The following is an 18432-nucleotide window of genomic DNA, read 5'->3' as shown; positions in this document are numbered from 1 at the left end:
GGGTGTAGGCGCTCGCTGGCGCTTTGGTGAGAAGCTTACCGTGATTGATGCTCTGTGTCAGAAGTCCACAGTACTCGCTCCTCACCCTGCAGTCAATGGCGGGTTACCGGAGTCTCCCAGCAGTGTAGCTTATGGGTGTGGCTTAGCCCCAAGGGATGTTGGGAAATGTAGTGCTGTGGTCCTAACAGGAGTGACAAAGTCAAAGGAAGCGACAAAGGCTTCTGGGAGATGAAGTCCATTCATGAAAAATCAAGGATGGGTTTTATAAATTTCGGAAATTTCATTTAGTCCACTAACCGCTGTATCATATTTCATTATTAGCAGTGCTTCCCTTTGGTTCAGTCTTGCTTCCACATCACCGCCTCTTGGGTCGTTTTCAATTGTGGACAGAACTGTCCACTTGAAGTTATTCTTGTCATGTTTTTTCTTCAACCAATGATTAACTAAGGGCGCATTATCCACTTCTCTGCGTAACCTGGATTTATGCTGAGTGATGCGTTGTCTGACCTCTTGGGTAGTTTTCCCAATGTATAACTTGGGGCAGGGACATACAATGGCATAAACTACATTCCTTGTTTTACAGTTTGTGAACACTTCATGTTTCCAGTGAATGTTGTTAAATGAGAACAATGTCTCTTCTATAGTGTCAGGGCAACAGACGCAGGTTCCACATTTATGGTGTCCTTTGATCTGTGGAAAGCCAAATAGACTTCTTAGGGTCGGCGGTTCTTCAGTGGGCAGTGCTGCCCTAACAATATGGTTGGCCACGCTTTTTTCTTTTTTGAAGGCAAACAGAGGCGGGTTTTTGAAGTCCTCATGCAAGTCTTTCACTATATGCCAATTAACATTTATCAACTTCTTGAGTTGATTTGCAGCCGGGCAGAAGGTTGACACACACACCAATCGATTTTGCTCCCCTCTAGTTTTCTTGTGCATCAATGTCTCACGTGGCGTCCACCACGCTCTTTTCAGAGACATTTTTAGTAGTTTCCTCGGATATCCTCTTTGGAGAAGCCTCTCCAAAAGTGAATTTGCATGTGCGAAGTATTCCTCTTTGCATGAACAATTTCTACGGATTCTAAGGAATTGTCCGAATGGCAAATTTTGCCTCAGACTTCGCGGGTGATTGCTTGTGAATAACAGAGCTTTATTTCTATCTGTAGGCTTTCTAAATAAAGTTGTTTCTAGGCTTCCATTGTGAGGGACAACTTGTACGTCCAGAAATGTGATAGATTGGTTGGAGGACGTGCAATTAAACTTTATGTCACTTGTACGTCCGTTCAGCCATTCAACAAACATATTGAGAGATCCAAGGTTCCCAGTCCAAATGAGGAAAACATCATCTATATATCGCATGTAATGCGAAATCTGATGTCTAAAGGGATTGTCGTTATAAATGAATTTTTGCTCGTAGAGACCCATGAACATGACCGCTAATTCCGGGGCGAATGGACAGCCCATAGCCACTCCCTTCACCTGAAGGAAGTATTCGGAATTAAAAGTGAAAAAATTCTTTTTCAGTGCGAAGGATGCCAGCTGAAGGATAAATTCTGAAGGGACTTGACACGGTCTGGCACGTGTGTCCAAGAAAAATGAAAGTGTCTCAAGGGCTTGGTCTTGAGGGATCTGTGTGTACAGCGAAACGACGTCTAGCGTCACTAAAAGCTGGGTGCTTTGTTCGAATGATATAGAACTTATTCTTTGGAGGAAAGCCGTGGTGTCTTGAAGATGTGCTGGGATCTCTTCAATAAAGGGTTTCAGGAAGAAATCAATGTACTTAGCGACTGGTTCTAATAAAGATTCGCACCCCGATACTATAGGGCGTCCTGGTGGATTTACTTCGTCCTTATGAATCTTTGGTAATAGATAGAAAACTGGAGTTCGTGGATTCTTATTCTGCAAAAATGCCAGTTCTTTAGGTCCAATGAACCCTTGATCGAATCCTTTCTGAATCGCTAGAAACAATTCACTTTGAATTTCAACTGTGGGGTTTTTTGTGATGCATCTGTAACATGAATTGTCATTGAGTTGTCGGTAAAACGGAAGTCTACTGACAACTCAATGACAATTCATGTTACAGACGCATCACAAAAAACCCCACAGTTGAAATTCAAAGTGAATTGTTTCTAGCGATTCAGAAAGGATTCGATCAAGGGTTCATTGGACCTAAAGAACTGGCATCATAAGGACAAAGTAAATCCACCAGGACGCCCTATAGTATCGGGGTGCGAATCTTTATTAGAACCAGTCGATAAGTACATTGATTTCTTCCTGAAACCCTTTATTGAAGAGATCCCAGCACATCTTCAAGACACCACGGCTTTCCTCCAAAGAATAAGTTCTATATCATTCGAACAAAGCACCCAGCTTTTAGTGACGCTAGACGTCGTTTCGCTGTACACACAGATCCCTCAAGACCAAGCCCTTGAGACACTTTCATTTTTCTTGGACACACGTGCCAGACCGTGTCAAGTCCCTTCAGAATTTATCCTTCAGCTGGCATCCTTCGCACTGAAAAAGAATTTTTTCACTTTCAATTCCGAATACTTCCTTCAGGTGAAGGGAGTGGCTATGGGCTGTCCATTCGCCCCGGAATTAGCGGTCATGTTCATGGGTCTCTACGAGCAAAAATTCATTTATAACGACAATCCCTTTAGACATCAGATTTCGCATTACATGCGATATATAGATGATGTTTTCCTCATTTGGACTGGGAACCTTGGATCTCTCAATATGTTTGTTGAATGGCTGAACGGACGTACAAGTGACATAAAGTTTAATTGCACGTCCTCCAACCAATCTATCACATTTCTGGACGTACAAGTTGTCCCTCGCAATGGAAGCCTAGAAACAACTTTATTTAGAAAGCCTACAGATAGAAATAAAGCTCTGTTATTCACAAGCAATCACCCGCGAAGTCTGAGGCAAAATTTGCCATTCGGACAATTCCTTAGAATCCGTAGAAATTGTTCATGCAAAGAGGAATACTTCGCACATGCAAATTCACTTTTGGAGAGGCTTCTCCAAAGAGGATATCCGAGGAAACTACTAAAAATGTCTCTGAAAAGAGCGTGGTGGACGCCACGTGAGACATTGATGCACAAGAAAACTAGAGGGGAGCAAAATCGATTGGTGTGTGTGTCAACCTTCTGCCCGGCTGCAAATCAACTCAAGAAGTTGATAAATGTTAATTGGCATATAGTGAAAGACTTGCATGAGGACTTCAAAAACCCGCCTCTGTTTGCCTTCAAAAAAGAAAAAAGCGTGGCCAACCATATTGTTAGGGCAGCACTGCCCACTGAAGAACCGCCGACCCTAAGAAGTCTATTTGGCTTTCCACAGATCAAAGGACACCATAAATGTGGAACCTGCGTCTGTTGCCCTGACACTATAGAAGAGACATTGTTCTCGTTTAACAACATTCACTGGAAACATGAAGTGTTCACAAACTGTAAAACAAGGAATGTAGTTTATGCCATTGTATGTCCCTGCCCCAAGTTATACATTGGGAAAACTACCCAAGAGGTCAGACAACGCATCACTCAGCATAAATCCAGGTTACGCAGAGAAGTGGATAATGCGCCCTTAGTTCATCATTGGTTGAAGAAAAAACATGACAAGAATAACTTCAAGTGGACAGTTCTGTCCAAAATTGAAAACGACCCAAGAGGCGGTGATGTGGAAGCAAGACTGAACCAAAGGGAAGCACTGCTAATAATGAAATATGATACAGCGGTTAGTGGACTAAATGAAATTTCCGAAATTTATAAAACCCATCCTTGATTTTTCATGAATGGACTTCATCTCCCAGAAGCCTTTGTCGCTTCCTTTGACTTTGTCACTCCTGTTAGGACCACAGCACTACATTTCCCAACATCCCTTGGGGCTAAGCCACACCCATAAGCTACACTGCTGGGAGACTCCGGTAACCCGCCATTGACTGCAGGGTGAGGAGCGAGTACTGTGGACTTCTGACACAGAGCATCAATCACGGTAAGCTTCTCACCAAAGCGCCAGCGAGCGCCTACACCCAGTAAAAGACCACGCGATCGCTTTTGTATGACGGTAACCCGCGTTACCCTTTCTTTCCCCAGCTTCAGTGACGCCGGATCCGAGCCCTCGGACCGTGCACGTCCCGACTGGGAAGCATTGTTTTGAGCATACGCGCGCTACTCAAAGGTAAGCGCACAGACCCATTGTACCAACCAGCCCAGGCACAGTTATGTTGGAAACGCGCAGTGAGATTGAGAATATCCTATCTTTCTTGCAGCACCTCTCGCTCCCTCTTCACTGGGAATACACCTGTTTCTTCTCGTTTTCTGTGGAGACTCGTCCCACTTGTCGAGGTAGGCTGAGGGAAACTGTACATAGGTTGAGATGGTGATCTCGAAGGTTTTGGTTAGTGATGATTTTTTCCTCTTTTCTTTCTAGTCAGACTGTGGTCCTGAAGAGAACCCCCAGAATTGTAGGGTTCGAAACGCGTCGACCTGACCCGGTCCCCTGTCATTTGTCCTATATCTAATGCACTAATTGTATTGAAATATCGCTTTCTTCCAAAAAAAATTTGAAAAATCTGAGTTATGTGTAAAAATTAACAAACAGGATTGTCATTTATTTTACACAATTGTTTTCATGACACTGGGACCAGTATGAATGTGGTTTTTGTATGATTGGATGGCCAAGAATGTGTTGAGTGTGAGTTTGTTGGAACTATGTACATACCAATGTGTGTTTTTTGTTTGTATATAAATGTATAATTTCATTCATGTTGTTTGTATTCTCATGCACTAAAAAGACAAAAGACTAAAAATAATAATAGTCTTCAGAGAAAAAATTGAATTAAAAGTTGCAATTCTAAAAGCAAGTGTTCATGCTATTTTTTCATGTATGCTTTATCATCGGTTGCGTTCTAAGAAACAATTTCTCAGCACAGGCAGGTGTATTGTTTTCTCACTCTTGAAATGATGGCCTTTGTATTCTTCTCTTCCACAATATCATTGTGCAAAAAGGAGAAACTATTTGCATACATTTACCATTATGCCAAGAAAAGCTCTGCTAAAGGTAAACTTGCAGATATGAAAGCTGCCTAAATTATGAATATTTTTAATGCAATGCTTTAAAATGTATCTTATTTGTGCAAAATAATCTTGACAAGATGTAGTAAAAGATAAACTTGAAAGATTTCAGTCGTCATGAAGGATGATAAACTGGTCCTTCAAGATTCTGATTTAGGAAAAATATAGCTGCTATTAATATATAAGTTAACAATCTTATTGCTAATAAGGAGGATATTGGTGAAACTGTTGACAAATTATTTGAAAACCTTTATATGAATGAGGGTGACGTCTTTTTGAGAGGATGTTCTAAACTGTCTTTACAAAATGCACGTTCTGAAAAAAATCCACAAAACAAAAACAAGGATTTGAAATTCCAGGGTCTACTCAAAACATAGGCGAGCTCAACAGATCCTTCTCTTAAAAAACACCTCCACAACCAATTAAAGGCACTATTATATGAACAGGAAAACAATCGGTGCTACACAACTTTGACAATTCAGGTGGCATTACCAGTAGAGCTTAAAAAGCTGCTATTGTGGTTATGCACAAAACGGACAAGGACCCAACAAACCCACCTAACTGCAGACCAATTTTGCGATTTATTCTGAACTGTAAAATTTATGTAAGGACTGTTAGATTTGGGGGTCTCTAGTTGGTACAGGTAGGTACTTGTGACAAATAGGGACCCTTGCCTCTAGTCAGGGTAAGGGGGTACACTCCTACAATAACCCCTGCTCACCCCGTTGGTAGCTTGGCACGAGCAGACAGGCTTATCTCAGAGGCAGTGTGTAAAGCATTTGTGAACACAAACAGTAATTAAGTGACAACACTACAGATGGACACCACACAGGTTTTATATCAAAAATAAGTATTCTTTATATAGATTTACCACAAGACCACAAACAACAAAAATCCACAATACTGCACTTAAAATGGTAGAATTCGCTTAGTTCTCTTTAGTTCTTAAAATGCCACACTTTGAGTCAATGTACCTTAAGATGCGACACGCAGGGCAACGAAAGTGTTGCAACGATGGAAATGCAGCAAAGATCCGGTGCAGAGAAATAAACAAGGCGCTTTCTCATTGATGCGCCGCGCTTCCCGGTGATGCTGCGGCATCGATCCTCTCCCCCGGCGATGCGAGTTGCTTCCACAATGATGCAAGCCGCAACAGGCCCTGCAACACACTTCTCAGAAATGTGGCGGCATCTGATGCGAAGTCGATCCGCTACTCCTGCGACATGCTTCTCAGTGATGCGGCAGCGTCTACTGCAACGTTGATCCTCTCCTCCGGCGATGCGTTTCATCTTGTGAAGCGGCAGTTCTGCGACACGCTTCTTGATCATGAGTCGCGCTTCCAGCTCCTTGCGACACGCAAGTCCCCAAAAAGTCGAACACAACTGCAGGCACTTCAGGAGAACTCTTGAGGATCTGGTGGGTGAAGTCTGTTGTCCCTGAGACTTCAGATGGAGGCAAGCTCTGTTCCAAGCCCTTGGAGATCCTTACAAAAGTTCATGAAAGTACACACAAAGTTCCTCTCTCCTTTCTTTGGCAGTCAGGCAGCCCCTGCTGGCCAATCCCCCAAGCAGTACTTCAGCTTAGGGACAGTCTCGCCTTAGTTTCTTCAGGTTCCTTTCCTCAGCAAAGGTTTCTTCTTGTTTGTCCAAAAGTGATCTAAATTCTTGGGATCAGGGTCCCAATACTTATACCCCAAAATCATTTGTCCTCTGAGGGCAGAGGGGCCTTTGTCTAGTCCAAACCAGTTCTGGAGCACTCTGTTTACATGACTCCTTCTTTCCTTTCACAGTGCAGAGCAGAAACATCAGACGCACCACAGGAGGTGGAGCCAGCATTGTGGAGGGAAGGCACAGCCCTATTCAGGTCCCAGGTGCAATTCCTCCATCCCATCTAGATGCAGATCTCTCTATTCACCACTGGGCTGACTCATCCTGTCTCCTGGAATCCCCCAGCCCTGTCACTCAAACTCCAGACAAGGAATACACAATCTAGCAGAGGCAGGCTTGGATGGATAGACAAGAAAATATCTAATTTCTAAAAGTGGTATTTTCAAACACAGAATGTTAAAACCAACTTCACTAATAGATGTATTTTATCATTATGAGTTCAGCCATACTAAACTCGAATTTCTACCTAGTTCCCTGAGTCAGCTAGGATTATAAGATTTAATAATCAAACTGCCCATTCTGCCCTATGGGGAACAGGTAGCTTTGCAATAGTGAAAAAAGAAAATGGCTGTAATTCACTACTAGCACATGCCACACACATCAGGGTTTGTTCTACCTTATACTTTCAATGCACCCTGCCCTTGGGCCTACCATAGGGGTGTCTGATATGAGGAAAAGGAAAGGTTTAGGGTCTGGCAAGTGGGTGCACTTGCCCAGTCAACATGGCAGTACCAGACTGCACACAGGCTCTGCAATGGCAGGCCAAAGACACACTTTTACAGGCTGCTTCTGTGGGTGGCACAACCAGTGCTGCAGTGCAAGCCCACTAGTAGCATTTGGTTTACAAGCTCTGGGCACACTCAATGCACTGTTCTAGGGTCTGATAAGTAAACCAAACTAGCCAATCATGGAATCACTAATCCATACATCAATTTACAATAGGGAGAGCATATGCACTTTAGCACTGATCTGCAGTGGTAAAGTGCCCGGAGTCCTAAAACCAACAAAAACAGGTCAGACAAAATACAGGAGGAAGGCATAAAGTTCCGGGATGACCCTGCAAAAAGGGCCAAGTCCAACAAGGACAATCTGAGAATAATACATTGTACCCAAACTAGATTTTTGAAAGTGAGAATGGGACGTGACAGCATGTTTTCAGTGACATTTCTTGCTTTGCTTCTAAATGAAGATAGTTCAGCTGTAGCAATGTCACTGGATGCAGAAAGGGATTTTTATAAGGCCTTTCAGTCTTTTCTAAAATATGTTGTGCTTGTACACCATGGACCCTATTATTGTTAAATGGGTGATGTCAATGTACAAAATGCCGATGACTCGTGTGTGAGGGTCAATGGGTAGGTCAACATCTTACGTTTGATCTAGTCAGGCCTCTAAACAGGGTTCCTTTCTCTTCTTTTTATTTGTTGTCCTAGTTTCAGATTCATTCCTCATTTCACTTCTTCCACATGCTTCAGAAATCAATTTTGGCAACAAAGAATTCAAATCAGTTATTTTTGCAGATAATGTCCTTATCTTCATTTTGGATCTTATGTCATTACTGCATGCTGTCTGGGAGATGGCAAATAATCAAAGGTTCCTTGTTAAACTTTAAAACTAGAAACTAGAATGAAGCCAGTGAATTGATCTAGGTTTCCGAGAGACAGCCCTCCAAATGAATAGCAAACATTTACTACTCCCCGAATTCCTGATAGAAATTGGCCTGACAATGATCAATTTAATCCTAAAACAAGTAGCCAAATGAGCAGTGGCGGCTGCTCCCGGGAAGCCGCAGTGGTGCACAGTGGGGGGAGAAGGGAGAGGAGGGTTACAATTTGTTTTATTAAATCACGTACCTGTACCTATCGCCACATCTCCTCCATCATCTTCCTGGCTTCTTCTGTGGAAACAAGAAGCAGGAAGCACCCGGCTCCCCATAGCCAATCATAACACTGCAATGCAGTGTTGTGAATGGTCTGAGCACTGTGGTTCTGTGCTCAGCCAGGGAATTGGGGCCTTGGCATTTTCTCTACGCAGGCTGTAATGCAGCCTTCATGGAGAACATGCAAAGTGCACATGAATGTCTGGCCGGCCCGAGAGGGCCAGGCAAACATTCACACCCACTTAAATAGTACCCACCACTCCTCCCCCTGCTCTGAGAGCAGAGCAGATCTGCCCAACCCCACTGAGACACCGCAGCACAAACAAATAAAATGATAACGCAAGTCATTGTCATTTTATTTTTCCTTTTCTCCCACTGCTAAAGGCAGTGGGGTGACGCTCCTCAGCCTTAACGAAGGAGCTACCATGCAACTGTAGAAACTTTTAGACAGGACTTATTGCAAGTCTATGCCTCTGTGACAGATTTCTGCGTATTAGAAATTAAAATAATGGTATTAAGAAATCTTTGAAATGTATAAGCTTGACCTAACTGTTGAATCAGAAAGTGCAGCATTCATCTAGCTCCATTTCTTTTGCCTTTTCTCTGTAACCTGTCTCTGCTCTCCCCACTCCTTGACTGCTTTTACAGAAAGTCTCTGACTCTTTCTAATAAACTCTAAACTATAATTATCAAAGTATAACCTCATTATTACAATATATTAATTTGTGTTAATCTTTAAAACAACATAGGCCATTACTTACCTGTTATCCATTACGGGTTGTCACATAATCTAAATTCTATCTTCTATTAGCCAATGATTGACTGCATATCATTTGCCTCCAGAAATAAGTCTACATATGAGATTGTCTTATAGAAATAAAATATTTGGAAAAGGTTCAATTATAGTATATAAGACCACGACTTCCCTTATAAAAAGACTAAAGAGGTCCTTTCTCCTTCCACCAACACTAAATTCACTCTGGGTATTATCAAACAAGAATATAACTGCTTAACAGGGACACTTAGTGGATATAAGGCAGAACATAAGAGGAATGTATATAGATATATGATGAAAACAACTTACTTCATGATGACTATGTAGAATGCATACATGATTATAAGTATAAGGCTCTCCCACCTAAAAAAAGAAAAATTAATGAATAAAAGAGTTTAACTTCACAATCAGCACAAATAGTCATACAGTGGGTGGCGATTTAGTCACTGAGTCAAGGGAAAGGGAAGTGTGTGCATCATTAAGTACTTTGAGAAAGACATATTAATGACCAAATGTAGTTACCACAAATAAATAGAAGTGAAAACAAGTAGACTTGTTTGCAACCAGAGTCTGTTTTCAACTTGGGAAGAAGTGAGTTTTTTTACATTGCACAAACTGGGTTAATAATGACCCAACGATGCTTGGGTGAATTTAAGGCTGAATTTGCTGTTTGTGAAACTTATCTTAAAAGCAAGTAGTGAGTAAAATATTTTGTTGGGAAGGCATGGTTTTTTGTGTGGCCAATGCTCCTTTGTACTAACAGATATTTTTGAATAAAGGTTTAGAAAGCAGCAGACAAGGACATTTGGCAGATGGTGATTTCTGGGGAATTGAGTCAAGCAACATATGAGTGAGAGTTAACAGCAGTAACTAAAAACATACATAACTTACCATACAATCACCTCATCATAGATGAACTAGAAGAGAAATCACAAAAAATATATTTGTTTACTATGCACGAAGTGAGCCTTTCCCATTCAGTGCACGGGGCAATTCAACACAAAGTACTGATTAATTAGATTTTCAAGGATACAGAGGACTCTGAGCAAGCAAGGCGCCTGAGACTTTATCTCCCCCAGTTTTCACAGGATAAGTCTATTTTTGATGCTTAGAGGTAGAAAGGACAGAAGCGCCTTTCTTCTTTGCACTTTGGTTTTTGTAATTTCTCATTGTAGGTTCAATCCCTGCAGTATTGAAAGCATTTTGGCTTCAAGTTGAAAATTGTGTAGAAATATATTATTGTTTGTTCAATATTTTGATGTCAATAGTTTTTACTTGGTGCTATAATAGTAGATAATTTTGCAGCCACTATCTTTTTCAGATACTTGTTTAAGATTGTACAGCAAATGGTTGTGTAAAATCAAATCGGCCACTTATTACTTATATCAACGAGAATCACCTGACCTCGTATTTACGTGTTACCACATAAATACTAGGTTAGGTGATCCATTGTATTTCACCTATTGACCTATTCTTTCTAAGGTTTTTAGACATACCAGAGGTGCTTGTTGAATAAATACGATTTTAAATATAACTCTAGGTATATTTTATATCAACGTTTTCTCCCCCGAAGAAAACAGGAGCCAGTGTACTGTCCTGATCAGAAGTTATAAGAATTCCTATGGATAGACTAGCTTTCCATAGTTGTGTTCGCTAGGGCGGCACTGCTCCTACCCCGTGTGAGAGGTCTTAAAATGAAGAAGCATGCCTTGATAAGTTTAGGGTGAGACGACTTCTCAAAAATCTTTTGATGACCCACATCTAAGAGTAGTTAGTAAACCAAATGGATATAGCTAACATAATAATACCCTCACGTATAGTTCTTAAGCTGCATGATCTGTAACTATGCAGTGGTTGTCTATCATAAACAGCACTCACAAAAATGTAAATAAAGAAATAAAACGTTAAGAACTTTCCACAAGCAACTCCACCTCATTAAAAGTTAAAGAAGTTCACAAAATGCAAAAAGTGGGGTTCTTTGTAAAAATGGAATACACATGGCAACTTTTTTAACAGACTGTCAATTTTTTGAGAATTCCTAAATATATTTTGGGTTTTGAAGAATGGAGGATTATTTGCGTCTCATAATGCATAACTTTTTGAAAAGTTATTAAAGGTTTTTAGTTTTTTCATAAAAGTTCGTTTTGTTTATGAAAATTGTACATCATTTCCACAAGCAAGCAAACTTTTCAAAATGTTCAAACATTCATATAGGATCTTTAAAAAGTCTGAATTGGTCATCAACATTTTTCTTCAAGGTGCGCATTGCATTTCTTGGTGAAAAATGGACCTCACCTTTCACCATGAATTTTTCATTTAACGGAGAATATACTGTAAAACTTAATCTGCATAAATACTTTTTTTCTAGCAAAGTGATGCTTTGCCTCACGGGTGGAAAACAGCTAAAATTCACCATTGCTGTTATGTTTTCTTGCTGGAAACGTAACTTTATCATGACCATTGTAAATACGGTAATCTACACCTCAAGCCCATCCAAGAGTTTGGCTCTATAACCTAGGAATAGTCTGTTCATGCACATTTCCACCAAGGAACACCACCTTCATTGTTATTTCAAAGAAGCCTTTTAAGTGCAATGTTGCTGAGCGTCCGACCTGTAGAGGGCAAACGTTTGGTCCATGTCAAGGCAACAATAGGAAGCTGCCTGTGGTGTCACTAATGGGCATTGTGCTATGATGAAAAAGTTATGTTTCTGCTGGCAGTCAAAAAGTATATGCCCTCGAGTAACAAAGCTTTTTGTGCCTGCCCTAAATAGTCTTTTTTCTGTACATGAGTTGTTAGCAATGGTCATGTGCACACAATTATCTTGATCTAATATATATCTCTTCTAATAGAAATTTCAGACAGTTATGAAAATCTTTTTCAATTCATACAGCATTTGAGGATCACAATTAATACAAAAAACATTCTGTTATCGTTTGCCGTTTTGCTCTGTGGTGTAATTTTTGGAAGATTTCCCTATACTCTGATCAGTAACATAATGAAACTTTGAAAGTGCAAGTTGTGGGTTTGATTTGCACATCCCGCTTACTCTATAGTACTTTGTTACTAGTCCTCTATGAAGTTTAAAAACAAAATATATATATGTATTCAACTTTTTCAAAACAACTTACAGCAGTACATCAGTCACAATAAAGTATGTGCTTTTGTATGTTACAATTTGCATTTTTGTGCCCACTTAGTGAGGGGGAAACGATTATGCACAAGGCTATAGTCAGTTAACAACAACATTAATTCACCTCAGGATTTGTCAACATATTTTGCTTTTCAGAGCTGTATCAAATCGTAAAATAAAAAACATAATACAACTTAACTATTGTGCCTGTCCTATAGTTACTGTACATATGGTACCACTAGAAGTACAGCTTATTAATAATGCTATTGAGAGGCTTATGCTACGATGTTAACTTCGATGATGATGGGGTAGAGGGAGAGTTGCCCGGTGTAGAGACCGGTTGATGACTAGGTGCGACTGGGCCTGACCATTGTTGAAACTACTACTGTATTGCCCAGGTTCTCAGGGATACTGGGTTACCCCGTAAGAATTATTCTTGACCTAAGGTGTGAGCCAGCTGAGTCTGTGTGCCTCGTGCACGAGTCCATTCCTGAAGTGCGCCCCTGAGTGAGTATGCGGGGTGTCCAAGGTGTATCCGCGGATTGTAGAGCAGGTGCCACTAATATGTTGTGAGTTAGCGCGTGTTTCGCTAAGACTGGATTCCATGGTGGTTAAGTAATGTTGCCAGTCCACGGGTTGTGCCCTAGACATTGGTCGTGGGGCCTGGGATGCCAGCAGGGCCTGGCGGAGAGCCATCAAACAGTGCTTAGTGGAGGGGCCTGCCAGGGATTTCCAGGCCATAGCAAGAGTACATTTAGCCAAGACCATTGCTAAGTCTAGGAATTTGTTAAGATTCTTGCGACATGCATTACGTTTTGTAATGCCAAGCAGGTAGTGCGCACCCTGGGCTGGGATTGTAGTTCCCGTTGCTGCAGTTAATATATCTCAAACTTTCCCCCAGTATGACTAAATGTGAGGCTTATCCAGACCATATGTAAAAAGTTGGCGTCCGAGTCGTGGCATCTGGGGCATAGATGTCGGGTACAGAGGCGCCAACTTATGCAGGGTTAAGTATGTGCGAAGTAAGTAGTTGAATTGGGTAAATTTTAATCTGGTGTTTATTGAGATTATGTTGGGGTACCCCACGCATTGCTTGCACTGTTTGTCTGTTATTTCAGTGGATAGTGCCATCGTCCAGAATTCTTGAGGTGGGGTTAATGAGGGGGCTGTGTCTGCTATTAGGGAGTTATAGATGGCCATGATGGCTTTCCTGCCCGTCCCGTGTGTCAGTAGTGTCTGCAGGGCTTTGGTGGCTGTAGGTACAGTGTTATCTCTCCCCAAGTTCGTGTTGCCTGTTGGGTTAATGTTGCATAGAGGAGGAACGTTCCGGGTGACACACCATAGTCTTCTATCAGAGTGTCGAAATCACATAGGGTTGAGTCAGTGAACAGGTCACCCCACGTTGACAGGCCAGCTGTCTGCCACTCAGCCAGTTGTGGGCGTTTTAGACAAGTGTATGTCCCCGGTATCATCTCGATGGGGAGATCTGGGCATATGGTGGGGGACGGTGTTTGGGTAACATGTATTTCGTCCAGACGTCACGGCCTGCCAGCATCAGGATGCATCCCTCTTTCCTCTGAAGCGGCTTTTTAGAGCCTGATAACCACTCGAGCAGGGCTGGCTCCGTCAATGCCACTGCCGAGGTATCTAGTTCAGATAAGTTGTTTTTTGCAAGCCAGTGCATGGACCACTAGAGTTGCGCAGCTGCGTAGTATAGCTTGTATTTGGGTGCTCCTAATCCTCCCTCCGATATGGGAAGGTGAAGCTTCGGGAGTGCTACCCTCGCTTTGGTGTTTCCCCATATCAAGGACACGAGCAGTGACCGTAGGTCCTTGAATATTTTCTGGGGTAGTCTATAAGGGAGAACGGTAAAGAAGTACAGGAGCCTAGGGAGAAGAAGCATCTTGGAGATGGCTTTCCGGCCCATTGGGGAAAGTGGGAGGTTGGTCCAGAACGGGAGTGCGGCCCTAGCACTGGCAATCGCCTTGGCAAGATTACCATCTATTGAGTCGGATCAGGAGTGATTGACCTGGACCCCCAGATATTTGAATGAGTCATAGGCTGTAACGAGTGGGGCGTGAGGTTGCTGCTACCTCCGTTCCGCTAGTATGGGTGACATTAGGAAAAGAACGGACTTAGCCCAGTTTATTTTTAACCCCAACAGCCGAGCATGGGCGTAAGCATGGGCGAATTTTGCGAATCTCGCGTTCGCGAATTTTGCGGATTTGCGAACTCGCAATCCGCAAAATCTGCGAATTCTCGCGAATTTTTTTTTTTGTGTGTTCGCGCGGGTTTCTGCCAGGTCGCAAGGGTTTTTGTACAATTTCGCAAACGCGAACTTACCTGTCGGGTCGCAAGTTTTGCGAACTTGTTGTTTCTACGTGTCCAGCCTGTTTGGGACACTCTTCTTCATCACTGCCACCCTCTGTCACCACATGCCACCCTCTGGCTCACCCATGCCACCCTCTGTTTCATCACAGCACCCTCTGGTTGTCCAGTGTACATTATTGTGGCAAAGCAAAGCACACCTTCCCTGCCTCAAGTGACCTGAATTAATTTGGGGCTGATTAATGTGTCACAGAATATTTTTTTAGCTGGCACCTGCTTCCTTAGTGCTTCCTGATTAGTGATCTTTTGCACTTGCTAAGTGCTTTCATTGTTGCAAAATTAGTTACAACACCTGCCCTGCCCCAACTGACAATAATGAATTAGGGGCTGATTAATGTGTCACTGGATTTGAACTTCCAGCCTGGCTCCTGCTTGTCTGCCTTAGCTGTAATTCAGGACCTTTGTGTAACTATTCTGAGGGTCAGAGCAGGGTCACATAATAGTTGCAAGTAGGCAACTGAACTCTGGAGGGGCCCCTCAGGAAGCACTACAGGAAATGGCTACTAATGATGAGCTTGAACTTTTGAACCTGGTAAGTAGTTTCAGTTTTGCTAAGATCGTATTTCTGCAATTTAGCGCTTATTCGCGGGGCGCAAAGTTGAACTGGGAAGCCGCGAACTCACGCGAACAGTGCGAGCAAGCCATAAAATCCGCTGCTCGCGGATTTGCGGATTTTGCGGGAAATTCGCGAATCTCGCGGATTGCGAATTTACCGAAAATCCGCAAAATCCGCGAGCGGAACGGATTTTCCGCCCATACTTAGCGTCCAATAGTTCAATTAGATCCCGGAGGGCCTCAGCTTGGCTACAGAGATAAACCAGTGTATTGTCTGCGTAAGAGGAAACTATGTGCCACTGTGCATGTACTCGTATGCTCCAGTCCAGGACATGGCTACAATGCGCGCAGGCCAAAGGCTCCATGGCCAGGGAAAAAAGGGTTAGTGAGGGCGGGCAGCCCCTCACTCGATGTCAATAGACGGAGAGACAATGAGGACCGTTTTCACCCGGGCTCGTGGGCTGGTATATGGTATTTAAACCCAGCGTACTTGGGCCCTGCTGAACCATGCCAGCACAGCACCTTTGGGCCCATTCTAACAATTTGAATAAACGATGGAGATTTAGGCCCATGCTTTGCCTTGGACAAACCCGTTCTGGTCCATGTGAAACAGTTTTCAGTAGCCTATTGGCTAGCAGCCTACCTAGGAATTTGTAGTCCTAGGTTAATAAAGATAACAGACGGTACAAGCTCATAACGAGAGGGTCTCTACCGGGTTTTGGGAGAACCACTAATACAGCTATGAGGAGGGAAGGAGGCAATATGCCCCATCAAATGATTATTTATAAATTGTGAGCAACCGAGGGACCAGCTGTGTTAAGTAAGTGGTATAAAATTCTGTGGGCCAGCCGAACATGCAGGGGTTTTACGTCTGGCTAGTTGTTTAATGGTGTTAGAGATTTCATACTCCGTGAGCGAGGCCTCCAGCTCTGTATATGGGGCCTGTGTCACCTGCGTAAGAGCCGATTGTTCCAAGAAGAGTTGCATTATTTGAGGATCGCCTGGGACTGTGGCCTTATAAAGTGTTGTGTAATTCTTATAGAAGGAATTATTTATTTGCTCCTGTGTGTTTACTAAATTTCCTTCCGAGGCGTATATTGCAGTGATGAGTGAGATTGCTTTTCAGCAGCCATGCAAGTGTCTTGCATCTGGGTAGCCCAGGCCTACATATGGTGTGTGAGCCCAATAGCCTGAGCCCCAGGGAGGGGAGAACAGGATCGATTCAGGACTAGATCGGGAATGCCATTGTAGTCGCCCCCCCCAGTAAGTAGGTACCGACGGGTCCCTGAGAAGTGTTGGGGTTTATGTTGGTAAAAATGTGGATTGCCTGAATTAGGCACATAAAGTGAGACCAGTGGCAGTGGGCAACCATCTCGAGAGCCTTCTAGGATCGTCAAACGGCCTTGGAGGTCGACGCACGTGTGTAGTATCTGTAGTGGGGTGTCTGGAGCCACCCAATGAAGGCACCTCTGGCGTAGCCAGAATAAGACGTGCCGATTACTGTGCCCCTCCATCGCTTTCTTTTGTGATTTTAATGTTTGCTGCATTAGATCAGTCTCCTGTAGTAAAGCTATGAATATTTTATGCCTGCGTAAGTATTGGTAAACTTTGTGTCTCTTGATACAGCCGGCCAGGCCATGCACTTTCCAGGTAAACAGTAGATAATTGTTACCCTGCATTTATACCAATAATAGTGAGAATGCAGACATGGACTCCCCTTGTACATCGTGAGTTTAGATAGCGTATAAAGAACAATTCTATATCCTTTCACAGTACGTGGACATATGATATGGACTGGCACCCCATAGTAAGTTATAAACCAAACCCCCAACCCCTGGCCTAGTTGCCAACGGGCAAAAGGCCACATGCAATTGTATGCAAACATATTAAACAGAAAAAAAAGAAAATACAAAATCACAGAACTCGAGATAAGTCTATGAAAGTCACTTATCGTGTGTGGGGTGTGTTGTATCTCGCACATTTTCACCATGCTCTTCTTGACCACTATAGTAGAGCATTCATAAGTAAGCCAATTGGGGTCTGTGAACACCCTATGCCAGCGGTTACTTCCCACTTGCATAGTGTTCCGCTAATCCGAGTAGCACGTTCCTGATGAGTGCCAGGTCTGTGATTGATTAACCCAGTGCCTCCAAGGTTTGCGGTGTCACAGTGGGGCCATCGCCTAGCATCATTTGCTGCTTTTAGTTCGAAAGGATGTACTCCTGCTCTGGTGTGGAATCTGTTTCTGAATTTGAGCAGAGTGGAGAGGTAGAGGCATCGTGCTTCTCAGCTTGCTTGAGAGCTTGTTCTCTTTCCTGTGCTGCTTGGGCTTTGGTGGGACACTGCCCGTGGCCCAAGCCGCGACGTCCATGATATCTGACCTTTTTCCATTGCTGGCGGGGCCAGATGTGGATTTTGGAGCTGGTGCCACTCTGTTTTGTTCTATCCAGTTCCAGGCACCCTCTGGAGAGTAACAGAAGACCATGTTGCCTTTATAATGTATTCTCAGGGAGGCAGGGTATTGTAGGGCACAGTATATTTCATATTCACGAAGGCAATGTTTGGCTTCCATGAAGGATGCTCTGCGGTGCTGTACCAACAGCGTGTAGCCTGGATATATGTACACCTCTGCGTTCTCGATTATCCATAGACCCCAGGCTCTTGTGCTTGTAGGATGTGGTCCTTATCGTGCAACCACTGGTCTGGGGGCGTGGTGTCCGGACCAGGGGGGCCTCCTGGAACTCTTCACAGAGAAGAACCTGGAGTGCTAGCCTTTAAGGATAATTTCCAAAAAACAGGTTTCCAGGTACAGTTCCATACTCTGTCCCTCAACACCTTCTGGCACACCCACCATGCGTACATTGTTCCTGTGTGATCTGCCCTCCTGGTCATCGACACGGTTCTTACCTCTTCTTGTAGTGTTTAAATTTGGGCCACTGATGAGGACAAGGAAGACTTCACAG

At 43.1% G+C, this 18432-nt stretch overlaps 1 protein-coding gene across 1 annotated transcript in view; it reads right to left on the bottom strand.

The window, feature by feature from the left end:
* LOC147690097 (sodium/potassium/calcium exchanger 4-like) overlaps positions 1-18432 on the bottom strand; it is a 609516-nt gene that overhangs the window by 184676 nt on the left and 406408 nt on the right. Inside the window, exons 8-9 of the mRNA XM_086936639.1 lie at positions 10285-10310; positions 9703-9756 (exon numbers count right to left, since the gene is read on the bottom strand). Of these exons, the coding sequence (XP_086792765.1) occupies positions 9703-9756; positions 10285-10310 (80 nt within the window). The remainder of the gene's footprint in view (positions 1-9702; positions 9757-10284; positions 10311-18432) is intronic.

Source organism: Lissotriton vulgaris, chromosome 9 (genome assembly GCF_964263255.1).
Source record: "Lissotriton vulgaris chromosome 9, aLisVul1.2, whole genome shotgun sequence".
Taxonomy (NCBI): Eukaryota; Metazoa; Chordata; class Amphibia; order Caudata; family Salamandridae; genus Lissotriton; species Lissotriton vulgaris.
The sequence above is the reverse complement of the archived record's forward strand: the minus strand, read 5'-3'. Positions and strand labels throughout refer to the sequence as shown.